Here is a 13,320-nt window from a genome sequence, read left to right as displayed (position 1 = left end):
GGCCGACGGCATCTGTGGACATAGAGCGGAGCTAACGTTTGGAGTCTGGATGACTTGAGCACTTTTTTTTGCCGTTTTATGATTATTGAATGTGAAGTATAATCTTTTTTTTTTTGCTCCTGTTTTTTCAGAGTTTGGCAAAATTTAACAGAAGTAATATTGGAACTGAAGGTGGACCACCCCCTTTTGTCCCATTTGGGCAGGTACGACAAATTAATCCTTGCGTCTGTGTGGCTTATATTTTGTGAGAGAGAATGACTTTGCAATTATACTGTACCTTGCATGTTCTTTGAAGATTCCATGGATTTTTCTGATTTGTACTCACTGGCACCCAATTATCCATTGTAAGGCCCTGCAAAATCAAACAAATTAGCAGTTAATTTGTTTTGGTGATGACCATTGAGGAGTAAATGTTAATCATAGGGCACCTGGAGAGTTTGCTCTTCAAATAATGCCAATTGAAGAGGCAGTACTTCAATTTGAAAGTTTAGGAAATGTGCTCAAGTTTTGGGATGAAGCTTAAACCGCTTAAACCATTAATCATTTTAGTGAGGCATCTGTACAACCAGCTGAGCCAAGCTGAACTTTGGAAGTTTGTTTCCCTCTTCAACAAATGCAGAAGAGCATAAGAAGTAGGAAAAGTAGACTGTATGACTCTTCAAGCCTCTATTCCGTATGATCATGGCTGAGCTTGGACTTCAAATCCATTTCATTCCCTGAGACATCAAAACTTTGTGTCCAAGTTTTAAATACACTCAATGATGGAGCACTCACAATCCCCAAAAGGTCGAGAATTTCAAAGATTCACAATCCTTCAGTGGAGAAATTTCTCCTTATCTTGTGGGCATGTGGTTAAGTTACTGGATGAGTAATACAGTGACCCATGCTAATGCCTCGGAGACATTAGTTCAGATCTTGTGACAACAAATTCATCCTTGCTTCTGTGTGGATTATGCTTTATGAGAGAGAAATACTTTGCATGTTCTTTGAGAACATTTACACACATTTAATTAATAGATCTGGAATTAGGGCAGCACGGTGGCCTAGTGGTTAGCACAACCGCCTCACGGCGCTGAGGTCCCAGGTTCGAATCCCGGCCCTGGGTCACTGTCTGTGAGGAGTTTGCACATTCTCCCCGTGTCTGCGTGGGTTTCGCCCCCACAACCCAAAATGTGCAGAGTAGGTGGATTGGCCATGCTAAATTGCCCCTTAATTGGAAAAAATAATTGGGTAATCTAAATTAATAAAAAAAAAAGATCTGGAATTGAGTCTCATGAAAAATTACAATGAACCCGGCAAGGAAATCTGCAGTGCTTAGTCCATCTGGCATGTACTTGACTCTTGACTATGCTCCCTGAAAGGAACTAGCAAGCCACTGTGTTGCATTAAACCGCAACAGAAAAGTTGAATAAAAGTAATTCTAGGTGGATCTCACAGCATTGGCCAAAACATTGGAAATGACAAAGACATGCCCTGCTTGGTTGACCTAGTCCTGCTCACTAACATCTGGAGAAGTGTCAAAATTGGGAGAACTGTGACAGTTAGACAGCCTGATGTGATTGCTCCTATCAAATGGTGCCTTACAGTCAATGTCCCAGACTACACCATCACCATCTCTGGGTATGGTTTGTTTTACTGGCAGGACCGGCCAAAAAGATGGGCAGCAAGGGCAGGGAACATACTGCAGAAGCTAATCACTGGATCTATCCAACTGTTGAAAATTGCCCGGATATGTCCTAACTGCAACAAACAGGACAAATCCAATCCAACCAATTATCAGCCCAGCAATCTTCCTCACAGGATCTGGACAACATTCCGGCTTCAGCCAGTGTCAAGTAACACTTATGTCAAAAAAGTGCCAGACAGTGACTGTCTTTACAAGAGAGAGCCTAACCACCTCCCCATGATATTCAATGATATTATCACTGCTGATTCACCCATCAGTATCCTGCGAGGGCTTGTATTGACCAGAAACTTAACTGAACCAGCAAGATAAATTATGTGGCGGCAGGAACAGGTCAAAGGTGGGGTGGTAAAGTATTCAATGCTTCCGGAAGCAATGATGTTGAGCTGTATAATATTTAAATGTAGTCAATTTTATGGTAATAAGTGCGTGAACCTGATTACGTCGCTGGCGGGAAAGATCTCAAACTGAGATCTAGCTGCCTCAAATTGTATTCTGGCCCTCTTGCGAGAGTTAGCAGCTATAACGGGATTTGCGCTCATGGCAAACGCGATGAGAACCGCAACAATGTTTGCCAAAACCGTTGGTAATACAGCAAAGGAGGGCTAAGAAACTGATAAAGGAGAATAGAATATTTTTTTAAATGTAAAATTAGATTACCCAATTATTTTTCTTTTCCAATTAAGGGGCAATTTAGCATGGCCAATCCACCTAACCTGAGACTGAAGGTTTATAATTCCCTGGGACCTGATATTCTACTAGAGTGTTGAGCGAGGTAGCAGTGGAGGTCGCGGATGATAATCTTCTAAAGTGTTATAGATTCCAGAATGGTTCCTGCAGATTGGAAGATAGCAAATGTCACTCTACTATTTGAGAAGCAAGGGAGAGAGAAAACGGGAAAATCATAGACCTGTTAATAGTAACCAAATCTTTTCTTGCATTGTCACTGTGCAGTGGTGGAGACGCTTCATGTTCCGTTGGTTCCGGGAACAATGCCATCGGGTGTCTTAAGCTCCTGACTGGGTCACCCATGACGGTATGGTTTGGGGCGAGGAACTGGACAAAGCGCAATCCAAAACAAGTCCTCAAAGGTGGATCAGTTGGAAGATACTCGTATGGTTCAAAAGCTGCAATGATGGATGATGGCTGCAGCAGTCGGGAGATCCCCAGTCATTGAGGTTCCTTTGCCACTGGAGTTGGACCTACCCCTGTCAAGGACAGTGTGTCTGCTGATGTGCAACACCATGCCCATGATAAAAGATGTTTCGCACCAGGAGTCTACAAAGGAACCACAGAGGAAACACATCCCCCACACAGACGAGTGCTGCAGTGATTGGCGAGCGGTGACTGGAACAAGACCATGAGATCTGGAAGTTCCTAGCTTTGGACCGGCACATAGGTGGTGGAGTTTGATTCAGTTGTTTCACTCTTGGAAGAGGAACAGGAGAGCATTTTGGCAGCTTTCTTCACGCCTGAGCAGCCCGCTTCATGATCCACTCTGCTCACCCTGCATGGGGACTCTGCTCACTCTGCATGGGGAAAGGGCTAGACAAGGTAATCTAAAAGTAGTCTATGTCATCCCAACCTGGCTGGAAAATCAAATCCAGCAGTCTCATCTACCCGTGGTCAGAAAATGAAAGTTAAACTGGATTTTGGAATCTGGAATGAGCAAACTCATGGATAATGAGCAAAAGAATCAACTGGAACCGAGTACTGTCCTTGTTGCCCATGAACTTGAGCACTTAAACATTGACGTCACTGCCCTGCCAGAGACCCGAAGAATTGCCAAAGGGCAGTTGAGGGAAGATGGTGGTCAGTACCCATGGCGGTAAGGTTGGGGGCGAAGAACCAAACAAAGCACAACCCAAAGGAAAAGCTGATGATCAACCAAGGTCGCATGGAGTTTATTTCGGCATCAGGAACAAACTCGTCAGCCAACTCTTGGAGCTCCCGGTCAGCATCAACGAGTGCCTCATGACCCTCAGTCGACAACTTGCGAAGAACCAATAGGCAATGGTCGTCAGTGCCTATATCCCAACCCTTGATGCCAATGATGTGTCCATAGAAGGCTTCTACTTCACCCTGGACAGGATATTTTCCAACATTCCTGCAGAAGATAACAACATCCTCCTTGGGGACTTCAACGCCAGGGTTGGAATGGACTTCCAAATCTGTAAAGGAAGGAGCTGGGAAATACAACTCCAACGGGGTTCTTCTGTTTGCCAAATACAATGAACACCAACTTGTCATCACTAACACACTTGTTCTGCCAAGTTCAAGACTTCCTGGAGGCAGCGATGATCAAAACACTAGCACATGATCAAATTTGTCATCATCCGATCATGAAACCAAAAGGATGCCCTTATCACCAAAGCACTAACCAGTGCAGTTGACTGCTGGACAGACCACCGGTTTATCAACTCCTCTATTTCTATTAAATTCCACTAGACAAAACAGCTCAGAAAAAAGATAAACGTTGAGCAGCTTCAAGAGCCATAACATTCAAGGCTGTGGGCCAAGTGCTGACAAGTGAGATAGTGAGTTAGGTAGGCAGGTCAGGGCCATTCATGCGTCAGTACAGACTCGATGGGCCGAAGTGCCTCTTCTGCGCTGTAGCATTCTGTGACTCTATGTTGGTGAACTTCCATCACTGGCTTCTCCAAATCTCCAAAGTGTCCATTCTAATGGGGTGGAGGAAAACTGCAAAGAACTGAAGACAGCAATCATCTTGGGCTGTGAAGAAACCATCGGCTTCAAAACTAGGAAACATCAAGACTGGTTCCACAAGAACAGCCACACCATCAAAGACCTGAGGGCAGCACAGTAACACAAGTGGCTCGCACTGTGGCTTCACAGCGCCAGGGTCCCAGGTTCGATTCCCTGCAGGTCACTGTCTGTGCGGAGTCTGCACATTCCCCCTGTGTCTGCGTGGGTTTCCTCCGGGTGCTCCAGTTTCCTCCCACAGTCCAAAGACATACAGGTTAGGTGGATTGGCCATGCTAAATTGCCCTTATGGTCCAAAAAAGGTTAGGAAGGCTTAATGAGTTAAGGGGATAGGGTGGATGTGAGGGCTTAAGTGGGTCGGTGCAGACTCGATGGACTGAATAACCTCCTTCTGCACTGTATGTTCTATGTTCTAACCTTTTCGACCAGAAGAGGAAAGCTCCGCACCTACCAAAATGACATAACTAACAAGGCAAAGAGGAGAGCTCCTTAATTAGCCAAAGCAGAGCTACAAAGAAGAACTAGAGAAATCAAGAACCAATGGTGGACTAAGGAGCTGTAACTTCTCACTGACAAGCATGACAGCCTGGGTTTCTTCACTGCCTGCAAGGCAATATATGGACTGAATACCCTAGGTTCAAACTGGTGTGGAACCCTCTTGAGAAACAGAGAAAGCATCTGCCTTCGATGGAGAGAACACCTAAACTGATGCCATCCTTGGCCGAGGCTGTGTTTGAGAAAATCCTCCAACTCCTGATCAAAGATGATCTTGGCTTCCCACCAAATACGGATGAAGTCAAAGCAGCCATTAAACACATGAAGAATGGAAAAGCCGCAGGAGTGGACAGGATCCCAGTGGAGATTTTCAAACTTGGAGGAGCAGAGATCATCCTTCTCTATTAGCTGTTGCTGAAAATCTGGGATAGAAAAGAAATCCTGCTGACCTCGGGGGTCACCATCATCGCCACCATCCTCAAGAAAGGAAATGGAGCGAACTGCCATGGAGTCTCCGTATTCTCCATTGCCAGGAAGATCATTGCCCGAATCCTTGCTAGCTGTCTTTTCCCAGCCTAGCTTCCAACCAAACTGTGAAACAGCGAACATGATTTTCACTGCTAGGCAACTTCAAGAGAAAAGCCAGCCTCAACATCAGCCACTCTATGTGGCCTTCATTGATCTGATCACGTCTTTTGACTCCATAGTACTTCCCAATTGACTCTGTCATAGGCCGTCTGTCCAGAGAAATTCAAGAACATCCTCTGACTGCTCCACAACAAGATGCCAGCAACAGTCCTCACCGACTGAAATAAGACCCAAATCTTGGAGGTCAAGACTGGAGTCAAGGAAGGCTTGGCCTGCTGTGTGCTTAGGATGTTAGAATTCCAACTGCCAACGCAAATCATCTTTGGCCAGCTCAAAGAAGATTTCCGAACGAGAGGAGCAAGGAAGCGCTTCAAAAACACCCAAAGGCTTACCTCAAGAAATGCAACATAAAAGTCAATGCCTGGGAGACCCTTGTTCAGAAGTGACCCACTGATTGAAGGAACGTAGTTCTTCAAGGACGGCCGACGTCAAGTGTAAGCTTGGAAAAGGAGCCCAAGAAATGAACACCAGTTATCCAGAGTCCAAGGATCGATCTGACCTCCCAGAAACACCTGCCAAGTGTTGAAGATGTGGCTCTAGGATCGAGCTTATCAGCCATGCGAGAACCCATGACCAGTAACATAGAGTTTCTTAGATGGACAACCATACTCGTTAATGGGTGTTTTTCGAAAAAGGAGTAGTCAGTAGTACAGAAAATGCTTGAATCTGTTATAAAGGATGTGATAAATGGTCATTTTGATAACAATTGGGCACAGTCAGCATTAATTTTTGAATGGGACATCATGTTTGATGAACCTGTTGGAGTTTATTGTGGATGTTACTGATAGAATTGATAAAGGGAATCAGTGGACGTCGTGTACTTGGATTTTCAGACGGCTTTTGATAAAAGCCCACCCCACAGGATATTGATTATCAAAGTTAAAGCACTTGGGATCTGAGGCAGTGGATTAAGAATTAGTTAACGGGCAGAACACCAAGGAGGAATAAATGGGTCATTCTCGCTTGGCAGGTTGTGACCAGTGAGGTTCTATGAGGATCAGTACTTGGGGTCCTAGCTGTTCACAATATATTTGGATGGAGGGACCTAACATAATATTTCCAAGTTTGCAGATGACGCAAAGCTAGGTAGGAATGTGTGTTGCGAGGAAAATGTAAAGTGGTTTTAAGGGGATTTACTTAGTAGGTGGGCAAGAACATGGCAATGGAATATGATGTGGGAAAATGTTAGGTTATCCACTTGGGTAGGGGGAACAGATGTGCAGTGATAAAGTGTGGATGTACAAAGCAACCTAGAGTCCTTGTCAATTTGTCACTGAAAGCTAACGTGCAGGTGCAGCAGGCAATCAGGAATACTGATAGTGTGTTATTTTACCGCAAGAGAATTTGAGAACAGGAGGGTGATGTCTTGCTTCATTTGTATTGAACCGTGGTTGGATCATACCTTGGGTACTGTGTGCAGTTTTGGTCCCCTTATCTTCGGAAGGATATTATGGTCATAGGAGTGTACTGATAGTTCACCAGACATGTTCCCGAGATGGCAGGGCTGTCCTATGAAGAAAGATTGGGGAAACTGGGCTTGTGTTCTCTGGAATTCTGAAGAATGAGAAGTCATCTCATTCATGTGTACCCTTTAGGTATTTTGTATGATGTTAATTCTGGTTTGGGAGTCCAGAAACAAGGAACTACATTTCGAAATAAGGGTGAAATAACTTGGGACTAAGATGAGGAGAAATTATTTTACTCTGAGGGTTGTGAATCTTGAAATTCTCTACCCCAGAGGGCTGTGGAAGCTCTTAGTCATTGAGTGTGTTTAAAGCAGAGATTGACAGATTTCTAAGTGCCAGTGATATAAAGGGATATGAGGATAGTGTGGGGGAAAAAGACATTGAAGTGAATAATGAGTAATGATCATAGTGAAAGGTGGAGCAGGTTCAATTGGTTGAATGGCCGATGCCTGCTCCTATGTTCTGAGTCGATCTGTTGCAGGATGAACAAGATGCTCTGGTATTGCTGCCTGCTTGCGGATCTGTATATTTTTGTTAAAAGCTATCTTGCCATATTTTTTCCAATTTATTTCCCCATAAAACACAATGCGCGCTTTTAAAAATAATGCTTGCTTGATTTTCTTTTTTACCTCAACAAATTTATTTGTCAGTCACAGAAATAGTCATGGTAGGAAAATATTTTGTTACCCCTTATTTGTTTGGCCTCATTCATGTATTATTGTAAATAATTTGCTTTCTTCCCTCCAGAAATGTTTAACTCGTGACCAAGTTGATAGTAGAGACCTTGATAAAAGGAAAACGCTACAGGTTGCCAGCACAAATAAAACTGGGGGTGATGATGAATTTGAAAAACAAAGGACTGCTGCTATTGCAGAAATCAGCAAGAACAAGGAGGTAAAGTTCTTGAAGTATGAATAATTTTCATAGTTCATAGATTTCATAGAATTTACAATGCAGAAGGAGGCCATTCGGCCCATCGAGTCTGCACAGGCTTTTGGAAAGAGCACCCTACCCAAGCCCACACTTCAGCCCTATCCCCATAACCCAGTACCCCACCCAACACTAAGGGCAATTTTGGACACTAAGTGCAATTTATCATGGCCAATCCACCTAACCTGCACATCTTTGGACTGTGGGAGGAAACCGGAGCACCCGGAGGAAACCCACGCAGACACAGGGAGAATGTGCAGACTCCACACAGACAGTGACCCAAGCTGGGAAGCGAACCTGGGACCCTGGAGCCGTGAAGCAATTGTGCTAACCACTGTGCTACCGTGCCGCCCAATCAATAGTTGATTGTGTGATGAACAAATTTAGAAATTGTGGTTGCAAGAAACAGCAGATTCATACACTTTTGAGAGATTTTTTGGGTGTATTTTGGGGAGCAGACCTTTTCGTGGACCTTTTCTGCTTTTGTATCATCAGCTTACTTCTGAATATCAGTTGGAATTTGAGTTGTTGGCTTGTCTTCTGTTGTGTCCTTCTGCTACAATTGTTTTGCTACCTTCCAGTTGACTGTAGCCCAGATCAATAACAAATCTTTCCTCTTCATTTTGGCTCAAACCATGAATATATTAAAACTTCCAGAACCTCACCATAGTCCTTTCAGATATCTGGCTGGACGTGCCCAATTTGGCTTGTTTGCAGTCTGGACTTTCTTGCCTGCCAAATAATTTCATCCAAATGTTCCCCAGGTACTGGCTGTCCTTTTTTTTTGGTTTTATTTTGGCAAAAGGAAACGTTTCAAAGACTATCTCAGCGCCTCCATGAAGGTCTTTTTTTTAGAAAATATTTTATTGAGGCAGTTATAATTTTAAGGAAACGTTTCAAAGACTATCTCAGCGCCTCCATGAAGGTCTTTTTTTTAGAAAATATTTTATTGAGGCAGTTATAATTTTAACATTTTAAACAACAGAGAGATCCAACCACGCAAAAACCCCACAATAGCACACCCAACTCCCCCCAGCCCTAAACCCTAACTAGCCATAGATTAGATTCCCTGCCCTTAATTGTCACTTCTATGCATTCCCTCCCCCCTTTCCCAGAACCCGACTTCCAATTCCCCTCCCAGCTCTTCCTTCCACTTTATCTTCACCTCTCTAATTGAAACCCCTTCCCACTCCATCAGTTCCTTATATATTTCCGAGTCTCTCCCCTCCCCAACCCCTGTTTTTGACATCACCTTGTCCTGTAGCCCCCTTAGTGGGAGGCGAGGCAAGCCCTGGACCTGCTTCTGGACAAAATCCCGCACTTGCAAGTACTGAAACCCATTCCCCTCTGGCAACTCAAACCCCTCCTCTAGCTCCTCCAAGCTAGCTCTCCTCAATGAAGAGATCCCCAAATCTCGCGATCCCTGCGCACTGCCACCTCCTGGAGGCCCACCCCCGGAGCGAACTGCTGATTACCACAAATTGGTGATACGTTATGGTTAGTGGGACACTGGAGGGAATGGCCGTGGTATTGGTAAGTATGTATGTAATGAACTGGGATGATGCTGAGTTTGTTAGACGGGTACTGGGGAAAATCCTGGACCTAGATTCACGTCGACTGATTATGGGGGAGATTTCAATACAGTCCTGGATCCAAGGCTGGACCAGTCGAGTTCTAGGTCTGGGAAGGTAACAGCTATGACAAACGATCTCCGGGGGTTCATGGAGGCCATGGGGGGGGGGGGGGGGGGGGGGAGGAGAGGAGAGAGAGAGAGAGAGAGAGAGAGAGAGAGAGAGAGAGAGACCCAGGAGTAAGGAGTTTTCGTTCTGCTCCCATGAGCTTAAGGTGTTTCCCGGATAGACTTTTTTGTTATGGATAAGACGCTGCTGGCTGAGGTGGTGGATGCTGAATATTCAGCAATAGCGGTGTCAGACCATGTCCCGCACTTGGTGGACTTGCAAGTCAGCAAAAGGTAAGGCGCAGCGCCAGCAATGGAGGTTGGATGTGGGGCTGTTAGTGGAGGAGGTGTGTAAGTGGGTGAGGGAGGCCATTCGGGGATATATAGGGATCAATGACACAGGTGGGGTGGTTTGGGAGTCATTGAAGGCCGTTATTAGGGGGGAATTCATCTCAATTCGGGTCCATCAGGAGAAGGCTGAACGGGCGGAGTTGGACAGATTGGTAGGCGAAGCTTTACAGGTGGTATGCAGAATCTCCGGATGATGGGCTTTTGAAGGAGCATCAGAGACTGTCCACAGGTAGGGCGGAGGGACAGCTGAGGAGGGTAAAAGGGGCAGTGTACGAGGATGGGGAAAAAGGCAGCAGAATGAGGAGGCGGCGAGAGAGATTGGGAAAGTGAGGGAGGGGAGATGTTATTCTGGATCCGGCGGGGGTGAATGACGTGTTTCGATTGTTTTAGAGTAAATTGTAGAAATTGTAATCCTCAGCCAGGGAGGAGGCTATGAAGCGATTTCTGGGGGCGCTGGAGTTCCTGAGGATAGATGAGGAGTTGGGGAAGGATTTGGGAGCCCAAATTGGGCTTGGGGATGTTATAGGGGGGGGGGGGTTATCGTAACGAAAACTACATATGAGAAAAGAAAGCATTTCGACACCTGTTGGGAAAGCTGAGGGAATTGAAACTAATTGAGTATCTTGTTCAAGGATCTGGCATAGGCACAAAGGGTGTAATATTAGCCTCCTGCATCATTCTATTATCCCGCAGGCCAGATGGCACAGTATTGGTTACTTGTTGGTTGACATTCTACTGATGCCAATGGTATAAAGAAGATGATCTTAAGTGTATATTGCAATTTGCCATTTAAGGGTAGATGTTTCCTTTCTCTGCACTGAAAACTTCCGCATGTACCAAGCAGAAAATTAGCAAAGGTCACCCATGGTTTTGAAAACTGCTTAACCAGCACCAAAAGCTTAATGACATGTAGAAACAAAAAGTTATTCTGCAAGTGCTGTAGAACATGGATTTGACCTAAAAACAGCAACGATTGTTCAGAAGGAAACCTAGAGTATATCTTTAATGAAAAATCTACCTATCTTTGCCGTAGAAGCGTTTAATGAAAGAGCCTCAATTGCTTCACTGAGCAGGGAAATCCAGATTTACAACCCTTTGGGTGAAGAAATTCCTCGTCAATTCAATACTAAATCTGTTTCCCCTTATTTTGAGGCCTTGTCACCTAGCTCTAGTTTCACTCGCCAGTGGAAACATTCTCCCTGCTTCTATCTTATCTATTCCCTTCATAATTTTATATGTTTCGATAAGGTTTCTGCTTTACTGCTTAACTTTGGTTATGAAGTACATGAGTATGTACTGCATGGAGCATGGATTTCGTGCAGATGGAATTTTTTCACTACATCTTTTTCAGGGTCTGATGGTGTCTGCAATTAAATGAGTATGGTCAAACATAATAGGTTTTTATGTCATGAATATCTTTTCTTGAAACCAAGGCAAAGATATTTGGTGGAGGAAGCAATGTGCGGAGCAATTTGAATTCAAGTGGTACAGGCAACAGGAGCAGAGATGCGTTCCAGAAGAACAGAGAGGAGAAGTGTATACGGGCAGATGGGAAAACTGAAGGAGTATATCGAGAATTGGTAAGCTTTTAGTTTTTACACATAATTATGAATTTACTTTATCTTGTGTTTAGGTTGGCTCTTCATTTTGTTTTTTGAACAGTACTTCACATTGTTATGCAACTTGAACAGATGGAGTGGGCTCTGTTGTGATTCTGCTGCAGAAGCAGATAAAAGTTTGACTATGGAGGGTATATGCATCTAAAAGTGCCCTCATACTATCAATTATAACGTTTGTGTTTTAGCGTTGGAAAATTACTAAATTGTGTAGCTTAGTCATATGTTAAGGTCCAAAGTTACACTGCAACGGAGTGACTTGTTTATCCGAGATATGAGCTTTGGTGCAGAATTAAATAACATTCTTTCTTCAGATTTGGGTTGCATATCATATGATAGTTGCAACGATGATACAAAACTCAGTCACCTTACACGAGTACTGGAGTTTTAGTGTACTTAATCAGTGCTGCTTGTGAAATCCATCTAAATTTTGCTTTTGGACAGGTGAGCTAAGTATAGAAACTTCTGTATTAGTGACCAGGGCAAACAATTGTGTACCTCCTTAACAATCAGATTAGAGGATTATGAAATTAACAGCACCAGAGCTGAGAAAGAGGTTTAACTTGAAGTGGGTGACTTTAGTACCTTGGATTTTGTGACAGCAATGATGGCAAAAATGTCAGCATTCATCCTTGTTACTCCTCTGAAACTGGCAGTAACTTCAGGAGTTCAGAGTCTTCAACCGCTCTTGGGCAGCACGGCAGCACAAGTGGTTAGCACTGTGGCTTCACAGCGCCAGGGTCCCAGGTTCAATTTCCCGCTGGGTCACTGTCTGTACGGAGTCTGCACATTCTCCCTGTGTCTGCATGGGTTTCCTCCAGGTGCTCCCGTTTCCTCCCACAGTCCAAAGACCTGCAGGTTAGGTGGATTGGCCATGCCCTTACTTCCACCCTATCCCCGTAACCCAATAACCCCTCCTAACCTTTTTTGGTCACTAAGGGCAACTTAGTTTGGCATAGGTGGATTGGCCATGCCAATCCACCTATGCCAAACTAAGTTGCCCTTAGTGACCAAAAAAGGTTAGGAGGGGTTATTGGGTTACGGGGATAGGGTGGAAGTGAGGGCTTAAGTGGGTCGGTGCAGATTCGATGGGCTTAATTGCCTCCTTCTGCACTGTATGTTCTGTGTTCTTCATATGACAAGCTCTTAATTCCAAGGATCATTTTTGTGAACCTCCTCTGGACCCTTTCAAAGGCCAGCATACCCTTCCTTAAATATGGAGCCTAAAACTGCTCACAATACTCCAAATGGGGTCTGAGCGGAGCCTCATGCAGCCTTAGAAGTACATCTCTCCTCTTGCATTCTAGCCGTCTCGGCATTAATGCTAACATTGCATTTGCCTTCCTAACTGCCGACTGAACCTGCATGTTAACCGTAAGAGAATCTTGAAATGGGAATCCAAATCCCTTTGTGCTTCTGATTTCCCAACCATTGTTTTTTCCCTCTATAAAATTTAATAAAAATGAAGGGTATTGAATGTATTTTATTTATTGCTTTCTGTTTGAGAATTCCTTGAGTGTATGCTGAACACTTGTTGATATTACTGTTGCTGGGCACCTGATGAATCCCCATGACTTGGTGCCAGATTTAAGCTGCTGTCAAAGATGAAATCAACTCCTCAGAGATTGTTGAATATTTGTAGGGAGCTTTCTTTGTTGTCAGAAGTGAGCACCTTCTATACAATCCCTAGAGTGCAGAAGGAGGCCTTTCGGCCCACCGAGTTTGCAC

At 44.3% G+C, this 13,320-nt stretch overlaps 1 protein-coding gene across 7 annotated transcripts in view; it reads left to right on the top strand.

Moving 5' to 3' along the window:
- Positions 1-13,320, top strand: part of tdrd3 (tudor domain containing 3) — a 183,913-nt gene that overhangs the window by 64,172 nt on the left and 106,421 nt on the right. For all 7 annotated transcript variants that reach the window (XR_005463113.1, XR_005463115.1, XR_005463114.1 and 4 more), the window contains 3 exons: positions 132-203; positions 7,765-7,911; positions 11,410-11,556. Coding sequence is in view for 3 of the 7 variants with exons in the window: in XM_038817691.1 (XP_038673619.1) it covers positions 132-203; positions 7,765-7,911; positions 11,410-11,556 (366 nt within the window). In the remaining 4 variants the exon portion in view is untranslated. The remainder of the gene's footprint in view (positions 1-131; positions 204-7,764; positions 7,912-11,409; positions 11,557-13,320) is intronic.

This window comes from Scyliorhinus canicula, chromosome 14 (genome assembly GCF_902713615.1).
Source record: "Scyliorhinus canicula chromosome 14, sScyCan1.1, whole genome shotgun sequence".
In the NCBI taxonomy this organism is placed as follows: domain Eukaryota; kingdom Metazoa; phylum Chordata; class Chondrichthyes; order Carcharhiniformes; family Scyliorhinidae; genus Scyliorhinus; species Scyliorhinus canicula.
The sequence above is the reverse complement of the archived record's forward strand: the minus strand, read 5'-3'. Positions and strand labels throughout refer to the sequence as shown.